Consider the following 15,392-nt stretch of genomic DNA (forward strand, 5'->3'; position numbering starts at 1 on the left):
TTAAAGGAACACACGATCTCTTCATGAACATGACAAGTGTATCGTAGCCATGGCTCCAACCCTGCCGGAGGAGAAAGCCACTTATCAGAGTGGGCCATGATAAACCAGGACCCAGTCCTAGTGGCAGACTTTCTGATGAGTGAATGAGTTCGCTCCATAGAGAATGATAGAGGACTCTTTGTATTCGTCCCATTATGGTGTCTGTGAGTCCACGGGCAGCACCATTGAAGCCATCTCCATTTTGAAGTAGTCAATTTTCTTCTTCTACTACTTCTATGAGTTGGTTAACAAACTGAAAGGGTGCACACTGCCACCTGGAGTGTGTTGTTTGAACAGGTATAAAGACAAGGTTGCCTATTTACTGCTACCTGGAGTGTGTTGTTTGAACAGGTATAAAGACAAGGTTGCCTATTTACTGCTACCTGGAGCGTGTTGTTTGAACAGGTATAAAGACAAGGTTGCCTATTTACTGCTACCTGGAGCGTGTTGTTTGAACAGGTATAAAGTCAAGGTTGCCTATTTATGTCTGGTCACGAGTATATTTCATTGGCTGATTCTTCCTGATGACCTGGATAGAATTATGTGATCCTTCCTTAATCCATAGGAAGCCCCACCCAGTTGACTACTTCAAAATGGTGAAAGTCCTCAATGGCGCTACACATACTTAAACAAGCTTATGGTTTGCGCTCATCTGCCGAGGGGCACTCATTAAAAGACCCCCACCCCCTCATGCCAGACCTCTTCCTTCCTTCCCTCCCTCTCTTTTTCTCTCTCCCTGGAGAGTCTGCTGACGCCAAGATTGCCTCCTCTTTGAAAACAGAAAGAGAAATAGGAGGCAGTAGCGTTTAGAGAAACAGTAGCGTCTGAACAGGACAGATGACAGAGCTCTCGGCTCGTCCTGAAACTCTAGTCTAGAGCCACAGCAGCAGAACAGTAAAAGAGCATGTGGTTGCCCTATGCCAAAAGGAAGTGCTGAAGGAAGTGGTGATGTACAGACAGAGTACAGACCACTTTGACCTGGTTCAACAGACAAATGGGTCTGAAAAGCAAGAAGTTTCCCAGAGACTTGTCTTGTCTATTATTTAACAGAGAATGCGATGAAAGCGATGATTCATGTGATTGGGTCACACACAGGACAGGACAGTGTCTCCATAGGCTCCCCTATCAGAGTCAGAACACCAACCAACTTCCATCAAGAGCTTTGCACGTAGCAGAGGTGATCGCATAGTTCCAATGACTTCCTCTTAACGCCATAAATTCACAGCCCTGTGAAAAGCTTACTTTAAGCTTCTTCCTTAAAGCTGGAATCCTTAACTGCCACATCTGTTTGGGATATTACAACACAACAAACCGTTTTTTCCCCCCCTTGGACATCATTGCACGCACAACAGAACAGCAGAATATGCACTGCAACGTTTTTTGAACACGCTGCTCGACGCATCTCACCTCCGTTTTAACACGCTGCTCGACGCATCTCACCTCCGTTTTAACACGCTGTTCGACGCATCTCACCTCCGTTTTAACACACTGCTCGACGCATCTCACCTCCGTTTTAACACACTGCTCGACGCATCTCACCTCCGTTTTAACACACAACACACCATTTCTGACATGTCAAATCAAGGCTGTCAATATTCGGCTCTCATGAGGAATGATCTTATGAAATTGGAACAGGGTTGTTGCATTTCATTTCGGCAAGCCATGAACACCCACAGTCGCAGATTGTTCTGAAATCGTTTCTGTAGTTAAAAACAGATAAGAGTAGCATTCCTGCAACATTATTTTGTTGAAATATAATTTGATCTCTGAGAAATTGAGCGAATTGATTGCACTCAAATTGCCCATTTTAATTTACAGAATGAATATAATATTCAATAAATACAGTAGCTAACATCCAATTTCGAACAAAATGTCTTCTAACAATGAGCAGGATATGAGGAATCCAAAGAAATGGTTAAAAGCCACCCACAGACGGGGGGGTGGCTGCGTCGAGCAGCGTGTTAAAACGGAGGTGAGATGCGTCGAGCAGCGTGTTAAAACGGAGGTGAGATGCGTCGAGCAGCGTGTTTAAAAAACATTGGATGTTAGCTACTGTATTTATTGAATATTATATTCATTCTGTAAATTAAAATGGGCAATTTGAGTGCACCCATGCCAATCCCACCCATCAATCAATCAAATGTATTTATAAAGCCCTATTTCACATCAGCAGATGTCAAAGTGCTGTACAGAAACCCAGCCTAAAACTCCAGAAAGCAATGCAGATGTAGAAGCACGGTGGCGAGGAAAAACTACCTTGAAAGGCAGGAACCTAGGAAGAAACCTAGAGAGGAACCAGGCTCTGAGGGGTGGCTAGTCCTCTTCTGGCTGTGCCGGGTGGAGATTATAACAGTACATGGCCAAGATGTTCAAATGTTCATAAATGACCAGCAGGGTCAGATAATAATAATCACAGTGGTTGTAAAGGGTGCAACAGGTCAGCACCTCAGGAGTAAATGTCAGTTGGCTTTTCATAGCCGAGCATTCAGAGTTCGAGACAGCAGGTGCGGTAGAGAGAGAGAGTAGAAAACTGCAGGTCTGGGACAAGGTAGCACGTCCGGTGAATAGGTCAGGGTTCCATTGCCGCAGGCAGAACAGTTGAAACTGGAGCAGCAGCACGACCAGGTGGACTGGGGACAGCAAGGAGTCATCAGGCCAGGTGGTCCAGAGGCATGATCCTAGGGCTCAGGACCTGAGCAGGCTTATACAGTATCAGCTCTCTATGTCTGACAAGTATTATTATTGTCATACCTTGTCAATAGACTGCTTACAGGAAGAAAACCAATGTAATTTTGTAATTTGGGTGAACTGTCCCTTTRTCACCTAATAGCAGGAACAACACCATCTAGTGGTCAGAACCTGGTAATATCAGGATATACGATGGGACTTAAACCTGACAACTTCCATGACTAAATACTCAGGGGGGGRAAAAAACATCATCAAATTCACATTATATAGGATGAAGCAACAATACTCCAAGCTGCAGCTCCATAGTACTTGTCAAACATAGAGAACTGATACTGTATACTCATTGTTGTGGTGGGATTCCTCATGTCTAAGTCATTGTTAGAAAAAAGTTTGGTCCATATCAGATGTTAGGTACTATATTTATAGAATATTATATGAATCCTATACATTAAAATGGCCAATTTGGATGCAATCAATGAGCTTCATTTCTCAGAGATCAAATTATATTTCAACAAAATAATGTTGCAGGAATGCTACTCTTACCTGTTTCTAACCAAATTAATTATTTCAGAACAATCTGAGACGGTGGGTGTCGAAGTCCTCTTTCTGGTGCTTTTTGAGGTGGACCAACCCAGTAGAGAGAGAGAGAAAGTTGGTTAGACTCCCGTGCTTCTCTGAAGGTGATATTGATACGGCCAGACCAGAACAGACCTGCAGTCCTGTCCTACCACTCTGCCACTCCAACCTATCCAAGGTCCCATAAATAGGCTGTTTGAAAGATTCATAGGCTTATTATTGTTCCATTGACGTAGATGCACTTCATCCCTGCCCTGACAGACAGTAGCGGATAAAAATGGCATCCATTCATCGGACACAAGAGACGACAGGCAGCCGGATATTCAGCTCACCCCCTCCCCCACCCCTCCACTCATCGCCACCAACTCCTGCTCCTCTCGTCTCATACATTGTCCCTGTTGCTACAGATTGAGACACTATTGCAAAAGGGCCTAAACAAACAATGTCAGGTCTTGTTTAAGAGCTACAACAAACAGTGTGTTCCCTCCTGTAATATTCCATCACCGTTACAGTCCCAGAGCTGTCAAAGCCACTGAGCTGCAGGTGTTATTATTACACTGTACCTTAACCTTAGTCGATGTGAGTAGCGGAGGGAGTGACTGAACCCAGAGAGATGCAGAGGAACTSAGGGAGTAGTGGCTGTCAATCTAYACTTTATCTGTGCTCCCTCCCTACTTTTCCCTTTGTGTTTGTCTTTCTGAGACACACAGTCAGGCACGTACTGTAGGTCTACGTTGAGTCAGTTAATAGTGTGATAGAGAGAGCAGTAAAAGTCACGACATTCTATCCTTATCTAACAGTTCTTCACTTCAAGGAAAATTCCAACCAAAAACAAGATTTTGGTATTTGTTTCATTAGTCCGAAATGTTTTGCATGTCAGAAAGTTTCAACATATTACATTTTCAAAATACATACAGTACAGGTCAAAAGTTTGGACACACCTACTCATTCAAGGGTTTTTCTTTATTTTGTATTATTTTCTACATTGTAGAATAATAGTGAAGACATCGAAACTATGAAATAACAAATATGGAGTCATGTAGTAACCAACAAAGTGTTAAACAAAACACAATATATTTTATATTTGAGATTCTTCAAAGTAGCCAGTCTTTGCCTTGATGACAGCTGTACACAGTCTTGTCATTCTCTCACTATTATTCTACAATGTAGAAAATGGTAAAAACGAAGAAACACCCTGGAATGAGTAGGWGCGTCCAAACCTCTGATGGTGCACTTTGCATCATACCAGATGTATTTATGTATTTTGAAAGTTAAATATTTTTGAAAATTGATTACTGACATGCAAAACATTTTGGGACTATATAATCAATGGACTGAAACAAATACCAAAATATAATTTTGGGGTGGAATTTTTCTTTAATGGTCGTAGCAGCTGCAAGAGGAGCACATCAATAACAGCTCTGAGAGTTGCAGATGGAAAGAGCTATAAAGGGAAATATTAGACAGTCATCCCTACAGGATCAGCACACCACCACTCAGGGTTGAGTACAATGTGTTTTGTTTTCCAAGTAAGTCTATGGGGCTGACAGAACCTATGTGTAGGACAGAGTGTGTAAGTGAATTCGCATCAATGTGTCACATCAGCAGTGTCACAGCTCACTCACCACTGGCTCATGCTTGTTTGTATTTGAGAGTGTGTCTGCATGTGTGAAACATACAAAGGCCTGCCTGTGTGCGTGYGTGTCTGTATGGTGTTAAGGGTCCCCTGGGTCTGGTGTGTAACAGGCTTAGGCAGGCTGTGAGGCATGGAGATATGAAACTAGGGGCAGAGGACAGTTTCTCAGGGGGTCAGACGCTGGATCCCTGGAGCACTACACCATCGCTCTGTGGCACAGCATCCACCACGCAGAAGGCAGCGAACACATACACACGCACACATTTTACACTCTTACCCAGACCGATTCCAACTACTGTGTTCATCTTAAGGTAGCTGAAACAACCACATATCAAAGTCACAAACACACACACACACAGAGGCTGGCTGAGAGAGGCAGCAGAGGTAACTAGACACAGAGCTGTGTAGGGTTTAATTCACAGCCAGTGACTGATGCTGAGTAAAGCAGCAGTCTAGACACCATCTGTTAGGCTGTCACCTGTACTACAGCGATTGGAAACGTCAGTGAACAGCAGACACACTGAGGAAGGTGCAAGCCAATACTTCAGCTCTGCTACTAAGACATGTTCCCCTTGAAATAATAACATAAAAACATCTCATCTAAAATCTCTCTACATCAAGGCCTTTTTTACCTCTATATTATGGGGTTGTTCCACATTGATCTAAGGATGGAAACGTGAGTAATGCAAGGTGTTAGGACAGGAACACTTTATGTGGTCCCGTGTGGCTCAGTTGGTAGAGCATGGCGCTTGCAACGCCAGGGTTGTGGGTTCATTCCCCACGGGGGGACCAGGATGAATATGTATGAACTTTCCAATTTGTAAGTCGCTCTGGATAAGAGCGTCAGCTAAATGACTTAAATGTAAATGTAAATGAACAAGTACAAGAAGTCCCGCTACGACCTCCTCAGAGTCAACAAAGGGACAATATAGGAATAAGGTGGAATCATATTACACAGGCTCAGACGCCCACCGCATGTGGTAGGGRCTACAGTCCATTATAGATTACAAAGGAAGACCCAGCCATGATCTGCCCAATGATGCCTCTCTACCAGATGAACTCACGCCTTGACAATAACAAGACTGTACCGTGCGTGAGGGCCCCCAACTACCCAGAGGACTGGGTGATCTCACTCTCTGAGGCCTACGTGAGTAAGGTCTTTAATCAGGTCAACAAACGCAAGGCCACGGGGCCGGAYGGTATTCCAGTGCGCATTCTCAGAGCATGCGCAGATCAGCGTACAGGCACATTCACTGTAATTTTCAACCTCTCCTTGTTCCAGTCTGTAATCCCCACATGTTTTAAGATGACTACCATCATCCTTGTTCCTAAGAACTCTTGACTACCGCCCTGTAGCACAATGACTACCGCCCTGTAGCACAATGACTACCGCCCTGTAGCACAATGACTACCGCCCTGTAGCACAATGACTACCGCCCTGTAGCACAATGACTACCGCCCTGTAGCACAATGACTACCGCCCTGTAGCACAATGACTACCGCCCTGTAGCACAATGACTACCGCCCTGTAGCACAATGACTACCGCCCTGTAGCACCGACATCTGTAATCATGAAATGCTTTGAAAGGCTGGTTATGACACACATCAACTCCACCATCCCAGACACCCTAGACCCACTCCAATTCGCATACCACCCTAACAGATCCATAGATGACGCAATCTCAATTGCACTCCACACTGCCCTCACCCACCTAGATAGCGGAATACCTACAGTTGAAGTCGGAAGTTTACATAAACTGAGTTTAAATGTATTTGGCTAAGGTGTTTCACAATTCCTGAAATTTAATCCTAGTAAAAATGTTCTGTATTAGGTCAATTAGGATCACCACTATTTTAAGAATGTGAAATGTCAGAATAATAGTAGATAGAATGATTTATTTCAGCTTTTATTTCATCACATTCCCAGTGGGTCAGAAGTTTACATACACTCAATTAGTATTTGGTAGCATTGCCTTTAAATTGTTTAACTTGGGTCAAACATTTTGGGTAGCCTTCCACAAGCTTCCCACAATAAGTTGGGTGAATTTTGGCCCATTCCTCCTAACAGAGCTGGTGAGTCAGTTTGTAGGCCTCCTTGCTAGCACACACCTTTTCAGTTCTGCCCACAAATTTTCTATATGATTGAGGTCAGGGCTTTGTGATGGCCACTCCAATACTTTCTTTGTTGTCCTTAAGCCATTTTGCAACAACTTTGGAAATATGCTTGGGGTCATTGTCCATTTGGAAGACCCATTTGCGACCGAGCTTTAACTTCCTGACTAACGTCTTGAGATGTTGCTTCAATATATCCACGTCATTTTCCTTCCTCATGATGCTATCCAGTCCCTCCTGCAGCAAATGACCCCCACAACATGATGCTGCCACTCCCGTGGAAGCTGTTTACAAGGCAGTTGTTGGGAAAATTACTTGTGTCATGCACAAAGTAGATGTCCTAACTGACTTGCCAAAACTATAGTTTGTTAACAAGAAATTTATGGAGAGGTTGAAAAACAAGTTTTAATGACTCCAACCTAAGTGTATGTAAACTTCCGACTTCAACTGTATGTGAGAATGCTGGTCATCGAGTACAGCTCAGCGTTCTACACCATTGTTCCCTCCAAGCTGGTCACCAAGCTTAGGACGCTGGCATTGAACAACTCCCTCTGCAACTGGATTCTGGACTTCCTGACCGGCTGCCCCCAGGTGGTGAGGGTAGGCAACAACACCTCCATCACGCTGACCCTCAAAACAGGGGATCCACAGGGGTGTGTGCTTTGTCCCATCCTGTACTCCCTGTTCGCCCATGACTGCGTGGCCACGCACGACTCCAACACTATCATCAAGTTTGCTGACGACACAACATTGGTAGGCCTGATCATCGTCATAAAGAAGGTGCACCAGCGCCTCTTCCCCCTCAGGAGGTTGAAAAGGTTTGGCATGGCCCCTCAATTCCTAAAAATGTTCTACAGCTGAACCATTGAGAGCATGTTGACTGGCTGCATCACTGCTTGGTATGCCAACTACACCGCCCTCGATCGCATGGCTCTACAGAGGGTGGTGCGGACAGCCCAGTACATCACTGGGACCGAGCTCCCTGCCATCCAGGACCTCAGGCAGTGTGAAAGGAAGTCCCGGAAAATTGTTAAAGACTCCAGCCACCAAAGTCATAGACTGTTGTCTCTGCTTCCGCATGGCAGGCGGTACCGGTGCATCAAGTATGACACCAACAGGCTCCTGAACAGCTTCTATCCCCAAGCCATWAGATTGCTAAACAGCTCACAGAATGGCTACATTGACTACCTRAGTTGACCATTGTATTTTATTTTTGCACTGATTCAAGACTCTACACTCACGCACACTGACACTCCAACACACACATAACACATGCACACACATTTATACTGACTCTACACATACAAACATCTGTTTATCATATATMCTCCTGATGCCTAGTCACCTTACCACTATASATATCTACCTCTATTACTCCAGTATCCCTGCACATTGTTAGTGTCTCAGTATGGGTTTGGTTGTGTCAGTGCAGTGTGAGCTTTCATACCTCCTCTCCCAATGCTCCCTCCCTTTCTCCATCCACCACTCTTTTCGCTGTTTCTTTTATTTATTTTTTCACCCCATTTTTTCTCCCCAATTTCATGGTATCCAATTGGTAGTAGTTACAGTCTTGTGTCATAGCTGCAACTTCCGTACGGACTCGGGAGAGGCGAAGGTTGAGAGCCGCGCGTCCTCCGAAACACAACCTAACCAAGCCGCACTGCTTCTTGACACAATGCCCATCCAACCCTGAAGCCAGCCGCACCAATGTGTCGGAGGAAACACCGTACACCTGGCGACCGTGTCAGCGTGCACTGCGCCACAGGAGTCGCGAGTGCACGATGAGACAAGGATATCCCTGCCGGCCAAACCCTCCCTAACCCGGACGACGCTGGGCCAATTGTGCGCCGCCCCATGAGCCTCCCCGGTCGCGGCCGGCTGCGACAGAGCCTGGGCTCGAACCCAGAATCTCTAGTGGCTCAGCTAGCACTGCGATGCAGTGCCTTAGACCACTGCGCCACTCGGGAGGCCTCTTTTCGCTGTTTCTATTGCTCACCTTCCCTATCTCCTTTCTCTTTCGCTCCACTCGATTAAACAGCTATTCCCTCCCTGGGTGTTACTCTCTGTCCTTAGTTTACTTATTCTTTTTCACACCCATTGCCCTCTCTCTCTACACACTGTCCCTCCCTTCCTGGCTTACCTTCTTTCTCCAAACTCCTCCCAGATCTTTCCCTCCCAGTTATGTAACAGTTGGAATGGTAGCAGCCGCACGACCCCAGTACTCCATAAACCCGATTCCTCATCCTGCTCTTTCTCCCCCACCTCCTCCTCAAGGCTAGAGTTCACCCAAACACCATGACACAGCTGGCTGCCTGTAGCACCCCCTCAGAGGATGCCAGCTACAGTCTGCTTCACGCACGCATACACACACAAATTTAACTCTGGTCACAAGCTCGCTAATTGTCTTCCTTCCATTGAAAATGACTGGCGATGGTAGCTAGGTCGTTGATACTGTCGGCAAATGTGTACCCTAGGTTATTCATAAATAGAGCAGGTGTCTGAGCATGTCTGGACATGTGTGTGTGCATGTGAAATAGAGAGAGAAAAAGAGGGGAGACAGTGGCAAGAGTGGCACAAACTGGTTACTGTATATAAGGCGGTAGGTAGTCTGCTCTAGTCCATCAACTTGCATTCAGCCTGGCCACACTAGTCTACTGTAAAACAGCCTGGCCGCACTAGTCTACTTGTAAACAGCCTGGCCGCACTAGTCTACTGGTAAACAGCCCTGGCCGCACCAGTCTACTGTAAACAGCCTGGCCGCACCAGTTCACTGTAAACAGCCTGGCCGCACCAGTCTACTGTAAACAGCCTGGCCGCACCAGTCTACTGTAACCACAGCTGGCCGCACCAGTCTACTGTAAACAGCCTGGCCGCACCAGTCTACTGTAAACACGGCCGGCCGCACCAGTCTACTGTAAACAGCCTGGCCGCACCTAGTCTACTGTAAACAGCCTGGCCGCCATAGTCTACGGAAACAGCCGGCCGCGCACCGGTCTACTGGAAATACCCTGGCCGCACTAGTCTAACGGGAAACAGCCTGGCTGCTGTGGCCTGCTGTAAACATGCTGGCTGCTGGTGCCTGCTGTAAACAGCCTGGCTGCTGTGGCTGCGTAAACAGCCTGGCTGCATGTGGCCTGCTGTAAACAGCCTGGCTGCTGTGGCCTGCTGTAAACAGCCTGGCTGCTGTGGCCTGCTGTAAACAGCCTGGCTGCTGTGCTGCTGTAAACAGCCAGGCTGCTGTGGCCTGCTGTAAACAGCCTGGCTGCTGTGGCCTGCTGTAACAGCCAGGCTGCTGTGGCCTGCCTGTAAACAGCCTGGCTGCTGTAAACAGCCTGGCTGCTCTGTAAACAGCCTGGCTGCTGTGGTCTACTGTAAACAGCCAGGCTGCTGTACAGCGGCTGGGAATCTACTGTAAACAGCCTGGCTGCTCTGGTCTACTGTAAACAGCCTGGCTGCTCTGGTCTACAGTAAACAGGTCCAGGGGAGAGGCAGGGGCACCCAGCTACAGTCTCCTATGTTATTAAACTGCCCTGGGCTTCTGACACACAGAAACAGACACACACAAAGAGCTATAGGAACACACAGTACACACAACACAAACATTTCTAAATGCATCCATCACAACAGGCCTAATGGGTAGCCATCGGCACTATAGGAGTATGTCTGGGGATGGGTGACTCTACTGCTTCACTGCCTTGTAAACAAGACATGCATCCTTCTCTGTCCTACTTCCTCACTCTCCTCCTCCTTCATCTCTCTGACCCTCATTGGCCAATCCATATCCTCCTAGGTTTCTCTCCCTCCCTCGCCTTCTCTTTCTCTCCCTTTCTTTCTCTCTTTCTTTCCGTCTCTCTAATGCCTTCCCTCTTCCTCTTTGGTCGAGCCATATCCCCAGGGTTGACAATGTCTTAGTCAATGGCAATGTCTCGCCATGTCCTTCCATTATCAATAGCTTCCATAGCTTCTGTTAGGRGCCTGAATACACCAGACAGCCTATCTTACACAACGAACATTACTAACAGTGTTTCATAAGCTCCAACTGCACGTCACATGACCAAAACATCACCTGGGACTACCACTAACTGCTTAGGCATTAATAACACCAGAGACACTTGCACACAGGGCTGTGCACAGCCTTTTCAGGGGGAAGGTGCTCAAAATGACAAGCATTACACTCACAACATGTACCAGTAAACCAACCACCCACAAGAACACTTTTACTTTGGACTGCAGGATAAGTGTCACTCCTGTGTCACTCCTYTCAGCTCAGGCATCTGCTCCGTCTCAGACCCTGGCATTGGGCATGRCCCTGTCATGACCCTGTCTGCCACACACTGCCCCAACGGCTTCGCTCTYATCTCCCTCTCCAATTCAAAGGTCATATGTTTACATTGCCAAAGCAAATGGAATAGACAATAAACAAAAGGGAAATAAACAAGGAAACATTAGTGAACATTACACTCACAAAAGTTAAAAGAATAGACGTTTCACATGTTATACTATTCGCTATGTACAGTGTTGTAACAATGTGCAAGTAGTTGAAGTACGAAAGGGAAGATAAATCAACAGATAAATATTGGTGGTATTTACAATTTGTTTGTGCTCCACTGGTTGCCCTTTTCTCATGGCAACGGGCCACATATCTTGCTGCTGTGACTGCACAATGTGGTATTTTGCCTAACAGATATGGGAGTTTATCGATGTTTGATTTGTTTTCAAATTCTTTGTGGGTGTCTGTGATCTGTTGGAAATATGTGTCTCTAATGTGGTCTCTCTCTGTCTGTTACTTCCATGTGRCTCAGTACAGCATGTTATCTCCTAACTTCTGACAGACAGAACAGGCCTTGGTCACTATAATGGCTTGCTTGGCCCCCCTGTATCCTCTCTAGACTGCATACATATGATAAGATATATAATGTAGATATACAATAAAGCTAGTCATTCAACGAGAGCAGCAGCAGAGTTTTTTGTTTGTTAAATCCTACTTCCTGAGTGCAGGGCCGAAGCAGATGCAATGTTGTGTTTATTACACATGTATAACGTATATGGGGAAGATAATTCCTCCGTAATAAAAAGTAACCTTTCCTCACAAGGCATTGGTTTTGGTCAACAGATAACATGCCAAAGGATGTTTCGAACAGCATAATTGGCAGACTGCAATTCGTGATTTGGAGTACTGACTAACTGAATCACTGACAGAGTGGTACTGCAACCTAGCGTAACCTAACCATCTTAATGATCGGGATCACTATTACAGGCCGTGTGTGTGTCATTTGATAGATGTCTTTGATAGATGTCATCATCCACAAATCAACAATCAATCTGCTATTCGGCTTTTCTTCTATGAAAGACTGCATGTTGAAACATTGCAGAAAGCTGCTGGAGACTATAACRTATTATTAAATTGGCATCAATGGACAGTGTTTTATGTGATTGCTGATGCGCGACCATTCATAACCAAGCATCGGATTATTCATATTCTCTACAGTATGAGACCCAATATATTGTTCACTGATAGGAGACCTGCAGGCAACTGATGCATAAGCATTTTCATTGCTGACAAGAATTAACCCCAAAATATACACTAGATTACTCGAAAACAAACGTGAAATTAGTTAMAATTGTGAGACAAAACACGTTAATGCGGAGATAAGGGTAAATGGGTACACCCCAAACAGGTGCAACAGTCTTGCGTAACAGACCAAGCCCATTGCTGCACCACAACCGAACGCAAGCAGCTTCCGAGCAGCAGGACCCGTGTGCAGAAAAAAAAATCTAGCATCATTATTGCTTGTTACGTTGTCATTGTAGTCTATTGTTAACAGCTCTAAACTTTGGGAAACATTAAAGCAGTGAGTTGTAATCACAACCTCCTAATGCAAAAGTAAACACKTGACCATTACGCCTGCAACACTGTTGCACTGTCATTTCTCCCTACCTTCCGACTGTTCCAGTACTGACCCACATGTCACTCGGCGCGTGGTTCGCCCGTCACATTAACCGGGCGCGAGAAAGGAGTGGTGTGGAGGAAAGAAGAGGTTGCCAACTCGAGAGCCTTGGCTTGAGAGAACTAGCTAGGTAGAGCGAATGTTGCCAAAAAACAAAGGTAGCATTTTCCTTCCTTTCACTTCAGATTGCTCACTGACTAATTTAGCATCTAGCTAAAGCAGTAAGTAACTCTGTACTTTTGCCTAAACTAGTCTTATTTGGTCAAATATCAACCATAATCCTAACTATCTCCCCTGTGAGCTACGCGTCTATTAGTTTGTGTCTCTCCAGCTGATTTCTTCAAAGGCACGCCCCCTTGGTGTGCGTCATGATGTCTTGGCGACGGGGAGCCAATGGTAAGGACTCGTGCTCTTCCTGTTACCGCCCTAAAGCAGTTTGCCCGCCCGTTAACAACCAAAAAGGAATTACACTGATACTAAAATGTATACCAAACAAAAAACATTTWTTTGAAAGTTTAACAAACCATAGAACTCTATGCACAAGGACTACTTTTCACAATTTCCCCTGAACATTTTACAAGAACACATTTGCAGRAATAACTGTGCAGATACAACGTTCGGTAACAGAATAAAACTGAGGGAGATTTTTCCATAATACCAAATTTTGCATCTGCACAGTTTTTCCCAGTAAATGTGGTTTTTTTTTTTGTCTCCGTGTAATTCTGTTATCATGGAATCGCCCCTTATCAACAGCATTGCCACAAGTGTCTTTTGGCACAAACTAGATGAAACAAGTGGAACATCTATTTATGATTTTCAAATATTATACAAAGTATATTACACAGTTCTTGATGTCATATTATGTGATCTCTTATTGAAGAAAGCTAACCAAAGACTATAGGGCACTTCACTCCCAAAACATGACTATGGTACTTCACTCCCCAAAAACATTTCAAATTCAGGTAAAATATTTGCCAAACAGATCACTGTGAGATGGTTGTCACTAGTTACCAGAACCGAAAAGTCCAAACTGGCTAAATCGTAAAAATTCCGTATTCTTTTTTTGTTGTCTTTTTGGTCTTAATTTAAGGTTAGGGTTAGGCATAAGGTTAGCAGTGTGGTTAAGGTAAAGGTTAGGTTTAAATTCATTATTTTGACTTTGTGGCATTTTGACGTAATCTATTTTGACTTAATCAATTTTACAGCCTGAATGTAAAATTGGTTAAATTGAAATTGTGTGTAACTGGCTTACACACAATACCACATAATGTCAAAGTAGAATTATGTTTTAAGACATTTTTATAAATTCATTAAAAATAAAGAGCTGAAATGTCTCGAGTCAATAAGTATTCAACCCCTTTGTTATGGCAAGCCTAAATAAGTTCAGGAGTAAATGTGCTTAACAAGTCACATGATAAGTTGCATGGACTCACTCTGTGTGCAATAAGTATTTAATATAATTTTTGAAGAACCTAACATGGTCCACACACACCCGCACAGTCGTGAAGAGGGCAAGGCAGTGCCTCTTCCCCCTCAGGACGCTGAAAAGATTTGGCATGGGCCCCTSAAAAAGTTCTACAGATGCACCATCGAGAGCATCTTGACTAGCTGCATCACCGCCTGGTCTGGCAAATGCAACGCCCTTGAMCAAAAAGCGCTACAGAGGGTGGTGTAGACAGCCCAGTACATCATTGGGGCTGAGCTCCCTGCCATCCAGGAACTCTATATCAGATTATCTATATCAGAGGAAGGCCCGAAAACTGACCAACTGGGACAGCTTCTACCCTCAAGCCATAAGACTGCCAAATAGCCAGACTGCTAAATAGTCAATTAATGGTACCCAAACTGTCTGCACTGACCCTACGCACACTACACAATACATACACACCATACACACACTCACTAGACAATACATACACACCATACACACACTCACTAGACAATACATACACACCATACACACACTCACTAGACTATATATACACACACTCACTAGACAATACATACACACCATACACACACATACTCACTCACGCACACTACATTGACACTCACACAAATTCACATACACTACAGTACATACGCACACACACACAGACCAACACAAACACATTACACACACTTTTACACATAACTTTCTGCAGCTATTCTGTTCTTTATTTTACTCTTATTATTATCTATCCTGATGCCTAGTCACTTTACCCTGCATTCATGTACATATCTACCTCAAATACCTTATTATTATCTATCCTGATGCCTAGTCACTTTACCCTGCATTCATGTACATATCTACCGCAAATACCTTATTATTATCTATCCTGATGCCTAGTCACTTTACCCTGCCTTCATGTACATATCTACCTCAAATACCTTATTATTATCTATCCTGATGC

General features: G+C 44.7%; 1 protein-coding gene across 3 annotated transcripts in view; it reads right to left on the reverse strand.

Annotated features, from left to right (window-relative positions):
• rhobtb4 (Rho related BTB domain containing 4) overlaps positions 1 to 15,392 on the reverse strand; it is a 61,950-nt gene that overhangs the window by 17,830 nt on the left and 28,728 nt on the right. Inside the window, exon 1 of one of the 3 annotated variants that reach the window (XM_024002714.2) lies at positions 12,990 to 15,373. The exons of the other annotated variants lie outside the window; for them this stretch is intronic. Coding sequence (XP_023858482.1) covers positions 12,990 to 13,018 — 29 coding nt within the window. The 5' untranslated portion in view covers positions 13,019 to 15,373. Of the gene's footprint in view, positions 1 to 12,989; positions 15,374 to 15,392 lie in introns of those variants that run through there. 3 annotated transcript variants of the gene reach the window in all.

This window comes from Salvelinus sp. IW2-2015, linkage group LG15 (assembly GCF_002910315.2).
Source record: "Salvelinus sp. IW2-2015 linkage group LG15, ASM291031v2, whole genome shotgun sequence".
Classification (NCBI taxonomy): domain Eukaryota; kingdom Metazoa; phylum Chordata; class Actinopteri; order Salmoniformes; family Salmonidae; genus Salvelinus; species Salvelinus sp. IW2-2015.